The following is an 18,898-nucleotide window of genomic DNA, read 5'->3' as shown; positions in this document are numbered from 1 at the left end:
GTTTATATGGAGAAAAAGCGGACGTGACGACAGGCTGTCCTCACTTAGGTGACATGGACCTGGAGGGGGCGTGCCTGTTGTCCGGCTGGAAATCGGGAGAAATTCGGGAGAATGGTTGTCCCGGGAGATTTTCGGGAGAGGCACTGAAATTCGTCAGTCTCCCGGAAAATTCGGGAGGGTTGGCAAGTATGCTTCAGTGACAATCTACAATGTAAATAGTCATGAAAATGAAGAAAACGCATTGAATGAGGAGAAGGTGTGTCCAAACTTTTGACCTGTACTGGAAATATATATATATATGTATATATATATATATATATATATATATATATATATATATATATATATATATATATATATATATATATATATATATATATATATATATACATATATATATATATATACACAGCCCAGCCCCCGGCCAGTTTTTTTTAACCCAATGCGGCCCCCAAGTCAAAAAGTTTGGGGACCCCTGTACTACGCACACAAAAAAGATATATTAAAAAAATATTTCCAATTAACTATAAATGGAAGGTAGATTGAGTGCTCTGCCAAATGGTGCATGGTTCTTAATGACAAAATTGAAGCATTTAGAAGTTGTGTATTATTTTTATTTTATTTATTTTTTGCTCCACTAGTAAGTATGTCTCCGAGCAGCACAGTAACATGACACCTGAGTTAAAAATGTAAAATGCAAGCTCACAACTTCAAATATCCATCATATGTCTTAAAAAGCATTAGTCATAGCAAAGACATAGGCAATGGTTAGTTGCAGTCCGGTCTTGACAATATGCCAATCGCCCATGACCAATGCTCCAATAAACATACCTGCCACGGCCCCCAAAGTACGTAGCCATGAGGAACACCGCCTAGCCATGGCTGCTGCTGCACCCACAGACACCCCAGAAGCACCTACCACCCCGAGCAATGCCCCGGCTTTCCCCCCAATTCCAAGTATTGGGGACAAAATCTCCACTCCGACAAGCAAAGCCCCCGCCACTGCCGCTGCCCCTACGATGACTTTGTATCCCCCAGCTGCGTGCCTCATGAGGGGTCCCCCGATTGTGGCCCCCAAACCCAGCTGGCAAAGTTTTGCGGCAAAAATCGCTGTGGTCAAAGCTTCGAGTGCGGAACTCCTATTCATTTGCGCCTCGATATCTGAACGTTTTCCAGCGATCCCCTTCTTGTGCATCACACGTTGCACAACCTCCTGTCCAGCATGTAGCGTGAGCATGGCAATTATGAATGTTGCGAGTAACCCCATGCAGCCGACCAACATCCAGAACTTCAAATCGGATGACTTCAGAAGCGAATAGCCCATGATCGCTACTAAAGCGAGAAGCGCTATGAAGACAGACTCATGGCCTCCGTAGCCAAATAAACCAAACAGTGACGTTACAACAGCAACTAAAGTCATTGGAATCCCCGAAAACGCCAAAAAGTCCACATATTTGATCATAACAGTGCTAATCCATTCTTGGAGGGTCCGTTGTTCAATTTCCTTCTCCTCATTCAGCATCTTCCTCCTCTCTATCCCTTCTCTCAGCTTTCGCTCAGCTGCCCATGTCATCATGTCCTCTGTGTCACTGGCGTTCGTTCCGTTCTTTATTGTCAGGATCTTCTCTTCCATCTGAACGGCCACCCTTTCGCGCTGCTGCATCTCTGCGATCTCCAGCTGGTGTTTCTCCACTTCCCAAATGCTTTGATTGCAACAGGCCTCCCCTTGCTCCCAGAGGATCCTGAATACCAAGCGAAGAGGTGGTTTAAGGATGCTGAAAATGACCAGCGCACATAGAAGACCCGTCATGCCGTAGTTATTCACAATCACTTCAATGGAAAACGCCAGCGTGGCGCCGCTGAGTGTGGTTCCAATGATGCCGGCAAGTCCCGCCGACGCCCACAGGCTCGCGTAGTCTGTGTGAGGGATCCCGCAGCTCTTGGTGGTGACAAACACGGAAGCAATCACCGCCGCCATGACTACACCGGCAACGACTGAGGTCATGGCGATGGTCAGCGCCGTAGCTCCCATGAGAGCGCCAAGTCCAAGCGCACCCACTGACTTGATATCGTCAAGCAGTGGAATCAGTTGTGCGGATGAGGTCATCGCTCTCATGGTCCTGTAAACAGGGTCCTCTGTGGCTCCCATTATCGAGCCTCCTATTGCTCCCAGTGCAAACCCTATGGCCGCTTCATCTGAAAGGGACAAGAACACGGTTGTGAAACACTCAGATGGCAAATCAGGTGAAATCAGGTCATACGAGACTAAAATTAGGTCTTGTGGATAGTGGGTACAAAAACTTAATATGCACAATATGAATAGAATCAAAGTAGAAGCATTTAAGTCCCATCTTAAAACTCATTTGTATACTCTAGCCCAGGGGTCACCAACGCGGTGCCCGCGGGCACCAGGTAGCCCGTAAGGACCAGATGAGTAGCCCGCTGGCCTGTTCTAAAAATAGCTCAAATAGCAGCACTTACCAGTGAGCTGCCTCTATTTTTTAAAATTGTATTTATTTACTAGCAAGCTGGTCTCGCTTTGCTCGACATTTTTAATTCTAAGAGAGACAAAACTCAAATAGAATTTGAAAATCCAAGAAAATATTTTAAAGACTTGGTCTTCACTTGTTTAAATAAATTCATACATTTTTTTACTTTGCTTCTTATAACTTTCAGAAAGACAATTTTAGAGAAAAAATACAACCTTAAAAATGATTTTAGGATTTTTAAACTCATATACCTTTTTACCTTTTAAATTCCTTCCTCTTCTTTCCTGACAATTTAAACCAATGTTCAAGTAAATTTATTTTTTTTATGGTAAAGAATAATAAATACATTTTAATTTAATTCTTCATTTTAGCTTCTGTTTTTTCGACGAAGAATATTTGTGAAATATTTCTTCAAACTTATTATGATTAAAATTCTAAAAAATATTCTGGCAAATCTAGAAAATCTCTAGAATCAAACTTAAATGTTATTTCAAAGTCTTTTGAATTTCTTTTAAAATTTTTGTTCTGGAAAATCTAGAAGAAATAATGATTTGTCTTTGTTAGAAATATAGCTTGGTCCAATTTGTTATATATTCTAACAAAGTGTATATCGGATTTTAACCTATTTAAAACATGTCATCAAAATTCTAAAATTAATCTTAATCAGGAAAAATTACTAATGATGTTCCATAAATTATTTTTTTAATTTTTTCAAAAAGATTCGAATTAGCTAGTTTTTCTCTTTTTTTCGGTTGAATTTTGAATTTTAAAGAGTCGAAATTGAAGATAAACTATGTTTCAAAATTTAATTGTCTTTTTTTTGTGTTTTCTCCTCTTTTAAACTGTTCAATTAAGTGTAAATATCATTAATTATTAATAATAACATAGAGTTAAAGGTAAATTGAGCAAATAGGCTATTTCTGGCAATTTATTGAAGTGTGTATCAAACTGGTAGCCCTTCGCATTAATCAGTACCCAAGAAGTAGCTCTTGCTTTCAAAAAGGTTGGTGACCCCTGCTCTAGCCTCTAAATAGACCACCCTTTTAGACCAGTTGATGGTTTCTGCACTACCGACTTGTCTCCAGTCAAGATGATCCCCTGCTGGCCCAACTATGGACTGGACTCTCACACTATTGACAAAATCCACTCGACGTCCATTGCACCGGTCGTCCACGGGGGTCCCCACATCTGCGGTCCCCTTCAATGTTTCTCATTGTATCCCATTGGGTTGAGTTTTTTCCTGCCCTGATGTGGGATCTGAGCCGAGGATGTCGTTGTGGCTTGTGCAGCCCTTTGAGACACTTGTGATTAAGGGCTATATAAATAAACTTTGATTTATTGATTGATTGATTGATTGATTGATTGATTGATTGATTGATTGATTGAAAACGATTGAAATTCAATGATTTGGTCCATTTGTAAACAGCTAAAATTGTGCACCAAGCAAACAATAAGCTTCTACCCAGGAATGTACAATAATTATTCTCAAAAAAATAGGAGAAATAATGCCTGAGGGAAAAAAAAATATATTAAAAACATTTGTGTGCAACCTTTAGCATATCAGTATGTGGAATTGATTAAGCAAATATGTCTCAAAATGTACTAATACCATCCAGTTCAAGAAACAGTTTAAGAAAGTGTTTACAAAGTGCAAGGAAGAAGAATCCTGATAAACAACTGGAACCTTATTAAAAAATTTGATAATCTTATTCATCTCATTTTGTGAACAACGACTTACTTAACTATTTTTAATGTGAATCTTAGTCATTATTTATTTATTTACTCACTGGACCACCACAATGTACAAGGTAAATGGGGACACATTAATCCTTATGAAAATGAACCAGGAATGTCAGAATTTTAGCATTAGTGCACAAATCTTACTTTAAGGCAGGGGTATAAAAACGTGTTATCACTGGGGGCAAAATTGCAGTTTTGGCTAACTTCCGAGGGTCGCTTGTGAAGTTGGCACGTTGTGTAAATCATAAATAAAAACAAAATACAATGATTTGCAAATCCTTTTCAACCTATATTCAATTGAACAGACTGCAAAGACAAGATACTCAACGTTCGAACTGGAAAACTTTGTTATTTTTTGCAAATATTAGCTCATTTGGAATTTGATGCAACATGTTTCAAAAAAGCTGGCACAAGTGGCAAAAAAGACTGAGGAAGTTGAGGAATGCTCATCAAACACTCATTTGGAACATCCCACAGATGAACAGGCTAATTGGGAACAGGTGGGTGTCATGATTGGGTATAAAAGCAGCTTCCATGAAATGCTCAGTCATTCACAAAAAAGGATGGGGCGAGGGTCACCACTTTGTGAACAAATGCGTAAGCAAATTGTCGAACAGTTTAAGAACAACATTTGTCAACGAGCTATTGCAAGGAATTTAGGGATTTCACCATCTGCGGTCGGTAATATCATCAAAAGGTTCAGAGAATCTGGTGAAATCACTGTACGTAAGCGATGATATTACGGACCTTTGATCCCTCAGGCAGTACTGCATCAAAAACCGACATCAGTGTGTAAAGGATATCACCACATGGGCTCGGGAAGACTTCAGAAAACCACTGTCCGTAACTACAGTTCATCGCTACATCTTTAAGTGCAAGTTAAAACTCTACTATGCAAAGTGAAAGCCATTTATCAACAACCCCCAGAAACGCCGCCGGCTTCGCTGGGCCCGAGCTCATTTAAGATGGACTGATGCAAAGTGTAAAAGTGTTCTGTGATCTGACGAGTCCACATTTCAAATTGTTTTTGATATTTTGTTTTCTGCAAAAATGGAAATACATGTAGTAAGAAAGATGAAGTACTTTACTGACACATCATTTCCAGGTTTTCACAGACCACATAAAATTGAGCCTTGAGATTGATTGACACATGTGCTTTAAGGGGAGAAGCTGCATACTTCAGTTGTAAATGTGCATTTTTGTTTATTTTTCTAAATCAAAGCATTTATTTGTTTATTTGTTTCTGTTTTTTATCATTCTGCCTCTCTCTGTTACAATAAAGCTACAATAGACATTCTGAACCGTTCATATATTTGGAAAGGGAATCAGCAGGAGATCAGGGGCCGTACTTATCAAGCTTCTTAGAATTACTCCTAAGAAGTCTGCTAAGAGTTGACTTAGGAGTAAATAACTTCTTCGCTGAAAGCTGCACTTAAAAGTTAGTTATCAAGCGTCTTACTCACACTTTCAGCGAAGTGTAGGACTGAATCTTAAGTGTCACACTCAGAGCTGAATTACGACATTACTATGTGCCGTAAACGGAATTTTAGGTGACGTAATTTCTGTGTCCATAGAAATGACCAATCACGGAAGGGAATCCCTTGTCTAAGAATAAAGAAATATCTTGGAAATATTTAAGTGGACAATGGGAGTGTATATTTTGACAATAAACTACAAAATAATACAAAACAAACTAGTCCCCGCCGGCACTCACGCTACCGCTCCCTCTCTTCTCTCGCCCACACACTCACTGACGTCACTCACCTCACGGCCACACACATACGCTACTCTCATAACATTTTCTTTCCAATTCATTAATTAGGCAACTAATTTGAAACTGGTGTGGGTGGCTCTATATATACTAGCCCACTGCAGCCACATGCAGAAATCAACAAGGAATCGAAAAGTATTAAATCTGTGACAAAAATAATACACGCTCTGTCTAAACGATACCGTTTGATCAGCTGCTCGTCATCAAACAAATCCAGGACATTGTTCCGTTCCCTGAACGTTCGGCCACGTCCCTCTCGCCTCAGTGCCATCCCCTGCTGGCAACTCCTAACCACTTAAGACACCTCTGAAGGTCTCTTAAATATCGTGGAGAGCAGGAGTGATTCTTAGACTTAAGAACGTTGATAAAAAAACTTTTATTCTTAAGTTTGAGAGTAGGACTAAATTTAGCAAATTCTCAGGACTTAACTGTGAAATGGCACTCTAAGAAGCTTGATAAGTACGGCCCCAGATTATTATTATCCATCCATCCATCCATTTTCTACCGCTTATTCCCTTCCGGGTTGCGGGGGGCGCTGGAGCCTATCTCAGCTACAATCGGGCGGAAGGCGGTGTACACCCTGGACAAGTCGCCACCTCATCACAGATTATTATTATTATTATCATCATTACAGATTATATATAAAATTGTTCCACTAATGTACAGTTAATAAGTTAAATGCCAGTTTAATCATAACGGTGTTAAAGCATGCCAACCATGGTTACCTTCAAGTAATGTTTAAAAAGCAGTCAACATTAATGTCAAGCAGTCCAACTTCTAAACAGACTGGATGATCAGGTTTTACCAGTTTATTCATGCACCTGGAGATGTTTTCAGATTATTCAAAGGAAAACTACAACTTTAAAGCATTTGTTTTTATGTACAGTGTACACGTTTTGGTTTCTAGAATAGAACAGAATGAACATCAGCTTTGCATCATATTCAATAACAGAGATATATTCTGAGCATGTACTGTAATCATTTACAACATTGCACTTACTCTGCAAACAGTAAATAACAAGACATCCTTTAGTATGTATACATGTATATGTACATGTACATGTATACATATGTGTAGATGTACTTACATATTTTTTGCCTTGCCATTTTGTTCCCAGGAGTGCAGTAAGAATCCTTAAGCCTTTTCCGTAACTCCTTTAGTCACTCTAGACCTGCAGTACAGAAAGAATCCCCTTTGACCTGTTTCTCGCACAACTTTAGCACACACCCACTACAGGTGAGCACTACAGGTGAGCACTTTCTCCATTATGAAGATATGTGCTCCTTTCTGTAATCGCTAAAATCTTCACACGCTATAGAAATACTTGTTTCGTGTCACATGTGCACAAGTGTAGCAGCATTCCTGTTGGGTCACGTGACAGTCTCGTTTTTAAACCTCATTCTTACTGTCTTGCTTTGGATTACGGAGACGGACTATTTCCGCTTTCGATAGTTGCATCCGCAACTATTTCTTTGGTACTCCACTATGGCCGCCGTGATGAAGACACGTGTAAACTTTCTGGCAGATAAGGCTCCTGTTGTAATCGCCGGGGGTCTCTTTAGCGCTACACTAGTGGCTCCCTGGAGAGTTTTAAAAAATTTATGAAAATGGAAAAAGGTGGGGGGAAAATATATTTTTTGTTTTAATATGGTTTCTGTTAGAAGACAAACATGACACAAACCTTCCTAATATTTTAGACATCCCGCTGTTTAACTCAATCAATTGGCGAGCATGTTTTATTCTACTAAATACGGTAGTCCTTGAACTCACAATAGTTTGTTTACATGTATAACTTTCTCCGACGCTGCCACAGAAAGACGTGTTTTATGCCACTCCTTCTTTGTCTCATTTTGTCCACCAAAAGTTGTATGCTTTGTGTGAATCCACAACGGTGCGCTTTGTTGATATAAGTGACTTGTTGGAGTGCTAATCAGGCATATTTGTTCAGTGCATGACTGCAAGCTAATCGATGCTAACATGCTATTTCGGTTAGCTGTATTTACATATTACATCATTTTCCCTTCTTGTAGGTATGTTTGAGCTCATTTAATTTCCTTTACTTATGTCCTTTGTGTATATAATGTATATTTGCATGTCTCATAACACATTATCTGTATGTAATATTGGCTGCATTTCTCGTAGTTGTTTGTGTGCCATGTTGTTCCAGACCACAGCAAACGTTACAGCTTGCAAAGATTATAAGAAAATCAACGAGAAAAAGACAGCCTGCGGAGTCCTTTAACTTGGACACACACATCTATACCTTTGGCCATTCTAAGCCAGTAATTTCCAGGCATTATCTCACACTCTGAGAAGCCTCTGCTTTACTAATGTTTTTCAATGTTGTTAAAATGTGATGAATAAATATGACATTTCAACATTTCTGTCAACAAAGATTTGGGTCAGCATGCGACACATATAGAATATAATAGAAGAGTAGAATAGAATGGACTTTATTGTCATTATATGTGCATATAACGAGATTAAGGACTCCAATTTAAGGTGCGGTAGTGGGAACAAATATGAGATAAAAAATAAATTACACAAGAGGTAATAAAGATAAAACTAAGAATTTAAATAAATAGACTGCTATCCAATAAAAACAATAAGAAATTCTGTACAATATTGTAGCTACGGGGTGTTAGCCAATGGCTTTGGCTGGGGGGCGGGACTTCCGGGGAAGTTAGGGAAGTGACATCTTTGATAGGAAGTGGGGGTTCGAGTTTTGCCGGGAAAGGGAACAGTCGCACATTGGAGCTGTTGTGTGGTTAAATGGCATCTTTTACAATAAAGACAAGACAAATAAAGAAGACGTATGAGCCTACATTCCTGGTATTATTACAATATACAAAACACTATACAAAATACTGTACAATATACAGAACAAGACAAGAGTACCGGAGTAATAAACAACAATCGATGTCGGAGGTATTGCACTCGAAGACGTAACAATATAATAGACACTTACATCATGTGTTGCCTTCATTATGACTAATATAAGGCTTTTAATTGTTTGCGGCTCCAGAGAGCTTTTTATTTTTTATTTTTGGTCCAATGTGGCTCTTTCAACATTTTGGACAAAGTATAGCAGCATTCCTGTTAGGTCACGTAACATTCTTGTTTTTAAACTTCATTTTTAATATCTCGCTTTATGAGAATAACTGGAAGTAACAAGGTAAATTAAATACATTTCTTATCTCTAATATACTGTTCTCCTCGGATTAAAAAAAGTAACCGGCTTAACCTAATCGGTGCCTTTGTGCCTAATGTCCTCTCCTTAATAAAAAAAGTAACATTTATTGGAATGTAATGTGTGTGCTTTTTATTTTATTATTAAGTCTGTGCCACAAAATGATTTATTTCAAACATTTGAATTACGGAAGCGGAACATTTTTGCTTTCGATAGTTGCACCCGGAACTATTTCTCTGGTACTCCACCATGGCCGCCGTGATGAAGGCACATGTTGACGTCCTGGTAGATAATGGTAACTATTGAACTATTTACGTGTCTACAACACAGTTCTAAAATACATTTATTTGTATCATTTCGTATAACCTGGGCACGACGCGAAATTAGTCAAAGTAATTTTAGCGATAATTTCCTCCGTAAATAAATGTGCGTTTAAGTAATGTGACTGTTAATATCGTTGAATACTTATATGTAGCTGACCCCAATACCTTTATGTTAGCATCATATTACTTTTTAAAGTGGGTGAAACGTTGATCGTGACAAATGAAGAACGTTTTTAATTTAAGTAGCGGTACATTTGATGCCATTAATAAGGTACGTTGTGTTGTCATCTTATCATATAACATTGCATTCACGCGTAAGCGTTAAATGTGCTGTTATCCAAATAAAAGAAAATTAAAACATCTTGAACTTTTTTTAATCTCATTATCTGAATCACAAATGACTTAACTGCTAAGAGAACTGTTGTATGTAGAATGTATTGATGCACATGGTGTTACAAGATGAGAACAGGAAGTGAACAAACGCAGGAGGGGTAGGATTAAAGAAGCTTTGCTTCTTCCTACTCCTTTTCGAACATGTAAAGAGAAATGAGAACTTGTAGATTATATCAGTGTTTTTCAACCACTGTGAGATACAGTCTGGTGTGCCGTGGGAGATTATCTAATTTCACCTATTTGGGTTAAAAAATATTTAATTATAGTCTGCAAATTATGTGTTGTTGAGTGTCGGTGCTGTCTAGAGCTCGGCAGAGTAACCGTGTAATACTCTTCCATATCAGTAGGTGGCAGCCGGTAGCTAATTGCTTTGTAGATGTCGGGAACAGCGGGAGGCAGTGTGAAGGTAAAAAGGTGTTTAATGCTTTAACCAAGAATAAACAAAAGGTGAGTGCCCCTAAGAAAAGGCATTGAAGCTTAGGGAAGGCTATGCAGAACGAAACTAAAACTGAACTGGCTACAAAGTAAACAAAAACAGAATGCTGGACGACAGCAAAGACTTACCGTGGAGCAAAGACGGCGTCCACAATGTGCATCCGAACATGACATGACAATCAACAATGTCTCCACAAACAAGGATAAAAACAACTGAAATATTCTTGATTGCTAAAACAAAGTGTCGCTCAAAGGAAGACATGAAACTGCTACGGGAAAATACCAAAAAGAGAGGGAAAAAAACTCCAAAATAGGACCTCAAGACAAGAAATAAAACACTACACACAGGAAAACAGCAAAAAACTCAAAATAAGTCACAGCGTGATGTTATAGATCGTGACAGTACACCTACTTATGATTTAAAGTAATATCCAACAATTGCGATGAAGACATTTTACTATCAACTGAGTTTTGTTCTTTAATGATTTCTGCTGGTGGTGTGCCTCTGGATTTTTTCAACGCAAAAAATGTGCCCTGTCTCAAAAAAGGTTGAAACACACTGGATTATATGATGTATCATATTGTATCTGTATAAATGTTCAAAACAAACTCAAAGCAGATAACCATAACTAAAATATTTGTTAATCTGTAGATGATACAGGCTCTGCTTTGGAGGACACAAATGAGCTGAGGAACTCAGAAGGAGAAAGTGATGAACAAATGTCAGCTAATGAAGAATCTGACGAAGGGAGTAACGTGGAGAATGAAGATGGAGGCCTGGGTGATGATGATGACGACGACGATGATGGTGGTGGTGAAGATCAAGGCAATGCTAACGCTGGCTGGGCACAGGCCATGGCCCAAATTTTGGGTAAAAAACCCAAGAATAAAACCACCATTTTGGCAAATAACAGTCAACTAAAAAAAGCGAAGGCAAAAGAAAAATTGGAACAGCAGGAGAGAAGAAAGCAGGTAATTCACGCACTCAACTCAACTGAAGTCAACTATATTATATGTGTTATATTTGTTTTATGTTGCACGATTGCACCAAGAAAAATTCCTAGTTTGTGAACCCGTTCTCAAACAATGGCAATAAAACTATTCTGATTATGATTCTGATATTAGTTATATTATTCGGTGGATAAGTATCGAAGTGACATTTGTTGTAGTGGTGCGAAATGCAAAAATCTAAAAAATAAATAAGACCAGCAGAATTTGGTGATGAAAATAGCCCCTCAAATAGCCATCATACACTAAGTTCAAAAGTCTAACAAAAATAAACATTTCCCTGCATCCCATTCCTACGTCCTGACATTGTTATTTACATTAGTTAAGATGCTGACATGTTAGTGTCGAATCTTCGTCTTTGTTCTCTATGAAAGCGGGGCTAGTCCAATATGTTTAGATTAATCCCAATTTTATTGCTTAGAATTGAGATTGTGAGTTTACGGGAGGATTTTTACACACGCACGCACACATACACATTATGCTGCGTTTCATGTACTTTTCTATTGTAAGTAGTTTTATCAAATGCATTTCATTGGGGATGTTTCTTAGTCATTCTTGTTGTGTTTCATGGGTATACTTTGCAGTGAATATCAAAAAATACATTTAAACTTTCTCCTACAAATTTTAGGTGTACACCCCACTAAAACATTGCAACTTTTTAGAGAAGCTGCTACAACACTCCATCAAATTCTGGGGGTACTGATTTACGGTGTGTACTAAAATCAGAGAAAGCATCAGAATTTGTAAAATGTGTGTGTATGGCAGGTATCATTCCATGTATAAGTATTGCCCTGATTGTAATATTTTGTAAAATAACTTTGATTGTAGCCATTTTTAGTAAGGTATACAGGGTACTCATATAGTGAGAAATTGTTTTACCTGTTAAGTTGTATTTTGCAAGTTTTTGTGAGATGAACGATACTGTGCTCATTGTTGTCCACCAGATTGACAAAAAGCGAGCGTGGGAGATGATGTGCAGAGTGAAACCGGACATTGTACTGGACCGTGAGGCTGAAAGGGCTCTGCAGAGAACTGCCACCAGGTGTGTGGGTCATTGTCCTTGTGATGTTAAACGTGTGTAAATGATGATTCCCGAATCCACGCCTTTGAACAGAGAGCACAGTCTACCAAGTAAAATTCCTAGTGTGTTAAACCAATAAAGCTGATTCTGATTCCGCGTGATTTTACCCAGAGGAGTCGTGCAGCTATTCAACGCTGTGAGGAGTCACCAGAAGAATATTGATGACAAAGTGAAGAAAGAGGCTGGTGGCTCTGAGAGGAAGAAGGCCAAAATACTTTCCTCTGTTTCCAAAAAAGACTTCATCGATGTACTGAGGCGAACAGACGGTGGCAGCAGCGTCAAAGTCAAGGAAGAAAAGAGCGTAAGTGGAGTTTCACTTTCTCACACACACAAAACTCAAAAAAAATGTCAACGCGTTCTATTTTCATCTACAACTAATTCCAATGAAGATGTTTGCTTGAACCTATGTCATGAATAAATTGATTTACTTTACAGTATTTACTCTATTGTGGTATTAATACTTTTGTATTGGGGGTGTTTGATTCAAATGTTAACATAACTCTGGCCAAATACTTTTTAACTTGTTACCATTATTTTACTTGTTGGTTTGTTACTAATTCATAACCAGCTTTTCTTTTCAATTATATTTAAGGTTGAGTTTTGCTGGTACAATAAATACTTGTTTTCAAATTAATTATTAATCGTGTTATTAATCTTGATTTCAATATCAATCAAAAATAATCGTGATTAATAATGTTGCCATTATTTTCCATTAAAGATTGTGATTGTTCAAACTCCCTCTTATGACATGTATGTGTGTATCCATAGGCTACTCAGGCGGATGAGAAACCTGCATGGAGCGTCCTCAGAGACGACTACATGATGGGGGCCACTATGAAAGACTGGGACAAACAGAGCGATCAAGAGGAAACTGGAGGGAAAGGTTCAGATGAAAATGATTCAGACTGACACCATGCATGGAGACTTCAGTGACTTTTTTCGCAACATTGTTGACTGAAAACACAAATGACACAACACATCCAGAGGACTGTAAAGTCACTGGCCTGCAGGGGGCAGACTTGGTTCTGTTGAGGAAAAAAATTAGACGATATCATCAGACTAAGGCCTATTCTAAAAAGATGAACCAATAAAAACGAAATCATGAAAAACATAGATAAAATGTGAAAAATGATAAGGTTTTTAAAAAAGGTAACATTTTTGTACCAGTTAAGAACTATAGTTTCCAAGTACACCATTCTGTCAGTGCTTCAGTTTGTGACCAGGTTGTGTACAAAATGTTATGTAAATATCACTGTTTTGTACAGTACGGATTTAATAAAAAGCTGTGTTTTGCTGGCTTGTACTCTCACAGTAGTGTTTAATTGATGTGGAACACACCTTTACTTCTAAAATCTAGTCCAAGCAACAGGCCTAAAGTAGGATGTGTTCTATTTGCATAGTCAAACTAGTGCGTACATATATGGCATCCTATGAATGGAAGCATTAATAACGTCACGACCGACTCCAGCAGCAATCCAAACAATCCAATGTGGTGACGCGGCCTCAACATTTTTGCTGACTCTTCTTTAACTTGCTTCACTCCAGAATTTCCTGTGTCTGGCCTTTGTTGTTGTCACAACCTGGGTAAATATTTGCACATGGTGTTATCAACAGAGAAGGAGGAAAGTGGCCAGTCAGGCTGTCTGCATCGCGCTGGATGCAATGTCTGTCATGGCAACACCAAGGCCTGCCATTATGGTATGCCACCTTTTCATCCTGGCACTGTTGACATGCATACTTGACCTCATCCCAGCTTGGCCAACTGTGTCTCAGTAGGAAAGTAGAAAGTCCGTTTTGAATCATTTTAACTATATATATATATATATTATATATATATATATATATATATATATATATATATATATAAAGTGACACATTTAAAACAATGTAACTAAACAACCAAATGAACAAATCAACAGAGAACTAAAAAAATACTGATCTCAAAATGCATGCAAGTATTGACCCAATTTTCCACAATCCTATTTGTGAATAATTTAACAATACATAAATATAACAAATAGTAAACAATGTAACAATTCTAACAAACAAATATTTACCCTTTAAATATTGGAACACGATAAGTCGAAAGTGCATAATTTTATTTTTTATTTTTTTTATATTTTAGCTCTATAGCAGTGGTCCCCAACCTTTTTGTAACTGCGGACTGGTCAACGCTTGAAAATTTGTCCCACGGACCGGGGGGGGGGTTATATTTTTTAAATTGTTTTTTTATTTTTATTTTTGTCATAAAAAAATACAATCATGTGTGCTTACGGACTGTATCCCTGCAGACTGTATATTGATCTATATTGATATATAATATAGGAGCCACAAATATTAATAACAGAAAGAAACATCCCTTTTGTGCGAATGAGTGTTAATGGGGGAGGGAGGTTTTTTGTGTTGGTGCACTAATTGTAAGTGTATCTTGTGTTTTTTATGTCGATTTAATTTAAAAAAAAAAAAAAGTTTTTTTATTTTTTCTTGTGCGGTACCAATCGATCCATGGACCGGTACCGGGCTGCGGCCCGTGGTTGGGGACCACTGCTCTATAGTACACAAACGGAATTTCTACAACATGAAAAATATAGATCTCATCATGCAAATCTTGATTCAATACTGATACTACCTTTCACAATCTTATTTTCTGAATATATATATATATGTATACGTATGTGTGTATATATATATATATGTATACATAAAAAACAAACAAACAAACATGTATATTTATGTAAATATGTGTATATGTATACATAAATACATATATGTACATACACGTGTGTATATGTATATATATATATATATATATATATATATATATATATACACACACACACACACATATCATATATATATATGATATATGTGTTCATGTATTTAAATTTGATTTATAAACAACGAACAACGTAACAATATCAACAAACTAATACAATTATTTCCCTCAAATATTTGAACAATATAAGGTCAATTGTACAATATAAATAAATATAAAGTAAACACAATTGACTTGTATTCAAATAATTAAGTGCATAAACGGAATATGTATGGGTCAAATGCAGAGGACAAATTTCACCACACCTAGTGTATGTGTGACAATCATTGGTACTTTAACTTTAACTTAACTTAAAATAAACATATATAGAAAAGAACAGACAGACATGTCGATCTCATAATGCAATTATACTGCTACCCTCCTATTTGTGAATACTTTAGCAATATATGAATACAACAAATACAAAACAATGTAACAATATCAACAAACTAATACAATTATTCCCCTCAAATATTTGAGCAAAAAAGTCAACTGTGCAAAATAACTACGGTAATTATAAAGTAAACACAACTACTAGCTTTCATTCAAATTATATGGATTTTATAACTTAAGTACAGAAATATACCAAAAAGGATATATACAACAAAATAAAAACAAATAAACTGAAATCGATATCATCATGCAAGGACTCAAAATTTATCCCGCTCCTGGTATCGATAGTACCGTATCGACCATCGAACCATCCCGGTGGAAGCATCGAACACTGATTGAAAATAAACCTGGTGGGATTAAAATGATCCACCGGTCCGTCTGAAGCGGGCGGGGATAAACACGTGGTGTCGGTCTCTCTCTCGCTCTCTTTTTTTTTTTTTTTTTTGTATTGAAGTGGCCGCCGTGGTCCATCAGATGCGGCGAGGAAGGACGCGGGAGGACCATCACTTAAAGTCGCTCCCACATTGAAACGTGGAGATGTTTTCATCGCGAAATGTGTGGATTTTCTATCTGCGGAACGTCTCACTTTATACAGTCTGAATAAACACGGGACGCGAGGTTTTTATTTTGTTTTGTTTTCATGTTGATTATCAGCGCATGGAGTTGGGATCATTAAGCCTCCTTTCGTCTAACGTGGAAGTTTCTAGAAGCTGCGATGTGATGCCGTGAACAGAACAACCAACGTTTATTCCTCTTGGTTTTAGTGACACTTTACGACGAGTTAATGGCGGCAAATTAAACTGTGAAATCACCACGACTATAGAATCGCGTCACCTCCGTGAAATGTGGTGACTTTTTTTTTTTTTTACGCGGATGTTGTTGTTTCTCACTAACACTCTGTGGCGTGAACTGGCGGGGAAGATGAACCTGCGCTTCGTCAGCCTTCTTCTCCTCACTTTGGATTTAGTCACGGTGGCGCTGGGCTTGTCCACATGCAGCGTGTTGGACACGGAGCAGTTCGAGAAGAGGCGCATCGAAGCCATCCGTGGGCAGATCCTCAGCAAGCTCAAGCTCCGGCATCCGCCGGTGGACTTCCCCGAGCCGGAGGACGTTTCCCGCGACATCGTGGCCATCTACAACAGCACCCGGGACCTGCTGCAGGAGAAGGCCAACAAGCGGGCGGCGACGTGCGAGCGGCAGCGGAGCGAGGAGGAGTATTACGCCAAAGAGGTGCACAAGGTGGAGATGCAGCCCATCTACCCTTCTGAGAGTAAGTGCACGTCTAATACCTTTTATGCGTTCATGCGACTGTAGGAGTCGACACAAGTGCACTTGCAAACCATGCAGAAAACTTTCACAAACAAAATTTAAAAAAAAACAACCTACATTGCATTCCATGTTAATACTTTTTTTTTTTAAGGAAAACAGTGCAGTTGTTCATCAACTTACAAATTCGTTCTGTGACAAGGCTCTTAACTCAAAACACGTGTATCTCAAATCAGCATGTAGCCAGGTATGGGGGCGATTTGGCCTAAAAATAAGATACAGTACAGGCCAAAAGTTTGGACACACCTTCTCCTCATTCAATGTGTTTTCTTTATTTCCATAACTATTTACATTGTAGTTTTGCTCACTCTTGGCATTCTCTCGATGAGCTTCAAGCACACCTGTGAAGTGAAAACCATTTCAGGTGACTACCCCTCGAAGCTCACAGAGAGAATGCCAAGTGCGTGCGAAAAAGTAATCGGAGCAAAGGGTGGCTATTTTGAAGAAACTAGAATATAAAACATGTTTTCGGTTATTTATTTCATCTTTTTTTGTTAAGTACATAACTCCACATGTGTTCATTCATAGTTTTGATGCCTTCACTGACAATCTACAATGTAAATAGTCATGAAAATAAAGAAAACGCATTGAATGAGGAGAAAGTCTGTCCAAACTTTTGTCCTGTACAGTGTATGTATTTATGTACATGTATATACATTTTTACGTTAGATCAGGAAAAAACCCAGAGGCTATTTCATCCCTACAAGCCTGTTTCGCAGATTTCCCTGCTCATCAGAGGGATCTACAAGGGATCCCCTTAAGAGCAGGGAAACAGACTTGTAGGGATGAAATAGCCTCTGTGTTTTTTCCTGACCTAACATATATTCCGCTCTACCCCGGTATTGAGCACTGTATAACGGATAAGCCACAGAAACCATTTTTATGACGCAACGTGCGTTAATGCGACTGTAGGAGTCGACACAAGTGCACGCGCAAATCATGCAGGGTTGGCTGGTAGGCACTGCAGGGGTCCTCAATTAGTGGAAAACTTTCACAAACAAAATTAAAAACAACAACAACCACATTGCATTCCATGTTAATACCTATGTTTTAGGAAAACAGTGCAGTTGTTCATCAACTTACAAATTTGTTCTGTGACGAGGCTCTTAACTCAAAACACTTGTATCTCAAATCAGCATCTAGCTAGGGATGTGGGCGATTTGGCCTAAAAATAAGATACAGTACAGGCAAAAAGTTTGGACACACCTCCTCATTCAATGTGTTTTCTTTATTTCCATAACTATTTACATTGTAGTTTTGCTCACTCTTGGCATTCTCTCGATGAGCTTCAAGCACACCTGTGAAGTGAAAACCATTTCAGGTGACTACCTCTCGAAGCTCACCGAGAGAATGCCAAGAGTGTGCAAAAAAGTAATCAGAGCAGAGTGTGGCTATTTTGAAGAACATGTTTTCGGTTATTTCATCTTTTTTTGTCAAGTACATAACTCCACGTGTTCATTCATAGTTTTGACGCCTTCAGTGACAATCTACAATGTAAATAGTCATGAAAATAAAGAAAATGCACTGAATGAGAAGGTGTGTCCAGACTTTTGGCCTGTACTGTATATATATATATATATATATATATATATATATATATATATATATATATATATATATATATATATATATATATATATATGTATATATATTATTACGTTAAAACACAGAGGCTATGTCATCCCTACAAGCCTGTTTCGCAGGTTTACGTGCTCTTCAGGGGGATCTTAAGGGAATCTGCTCTACCCCGGTATTGAGCACAGTATAACGGATAAGCCACAGAAACCACTTTTATGACGCAATGTGCGTTAATGCGACTGTAGGAGTCGACACAAGTGCACGCGCAAATCATGCAGGGTTGGCTGGGGTCCTCAATTAGTGGAAAACTTTCACAAACAAAATTAAAAACAACAACAACCACCTTGCATTCCAT

General features: G+C 38.1%; 3 protein-coding genes across 3 annotated transcripts in view; 2 read left to right on the top strand and 1 right to left on the bottom strand.

Annotated features, from left to right (window-relative positions):
- Positions 1-583: 583 nt before the first annotated feature.
- On the bottom strand, positions 584-7,276 carry LOC133660755 (uncharacterized). Its single transcript, XM_062064336.1, has 2 exons — positions 7,089-7,276; positions 584-2,196 (listed from the first exon to the last, which is right to left on the bottom strand). The coding sequence occupies exons 1-2, from the start codon at positions 7,105-7,107 to the stop codon at positions 731-733; spliced, it is 1,485 nt and encodes a 494-aa protein (XP_061920320.1). The 5' UTR covers positions 7,108-7,276; the 3' UTR covers positions 584-730.
- Positions 7,277-9,376: 2,100 nt separating this feature from the next.
- On the top strand, positions 9,377-13,728 carry rrp15 (ribosomal RNA processing 15 homolog). Its single transcript, XM_062064335.1, has 5 exons — positions 9,377-9,486; positions 10,995-11,314; positions 12,295-12,392; positions 12,543-12,732; positions 13,200-13,728. The coding sequence occupies exons 1-5, from the start codon at positions 9,441-9,443 to the stop codon at positions 13,338-13,340; spliced, it is 795 nt and encodes a 264-aa protein (XP_061920319.1). The 5' UTR covers positions 9,377-9,440; the 3' UTR covers positions 13,341-13,728.
- Positions 13,729-16,092: 2,364 nt separating this feature from the next.
- Positions 16,093-18,898, top strand: part of tgfb2 (transforming growth factor, beta 2) — a 91,793-nt gene continuing 88,987 nt past the window's right edge. The window contains exon 1 of the mRNA XM_062063745.1: positions 16,093-16,909. Coding sequence (XP_061919729.1) covers positions 16,513-16,909 — 397 coding nt within the window. The 5' untranslated portion in view covers positions 16,093-16,512. The remainder of the gene's footprint in view (positions 16,910-18,898) is intronic.

The sequence above is a fragment of the Entelurus aequoreus genome, linkage group LG11 (genome assembly GCF_033978785.1).
Source record: "Entelurus aequoreus isolate RoL-2023_Sb linkage group LG11, RoL_Eaeq_v1.1, whole genome shotgun sequence".
NCBI lineage: Eukaryota > Metazoa > Chordata > Actinopteri > Syngnathiformes > Syngnathidae > Entelurus > Entelurus aequoreus.
Note: the sequence above shows the minus strand (reverse complement) of the source record. Positions and strands in the feature narration are given on the sequence as shown.

What these genes read in the sequence shown, in the direction of transcription:
- rrp15 (XM_062064335.1), top strand. Translation starts at nt 9,441, where the DNA reads ATGGCCGCCGTGATGAAGGCACATGTTGACGTCCTGGTAGATAATG. An exon ending in TGACGTCCTGGTAGATAATG is followed by an intron (nt 9,487 to 10,994) that starts GTAACTATTGAA and finishes GTTAATCTGTAG; the next exon opens with ATGATACAGGCTCTGCTTTG. An exon ending in AGCAGGAGAGAAGAAAGCAG is followed by an intron (nt 11,315 to 12,294) that starts GTAATTCACGCA and finishes GTTGTCCACCAG; the next exon opens with ATTGACAAAAAGCGAGCGTG.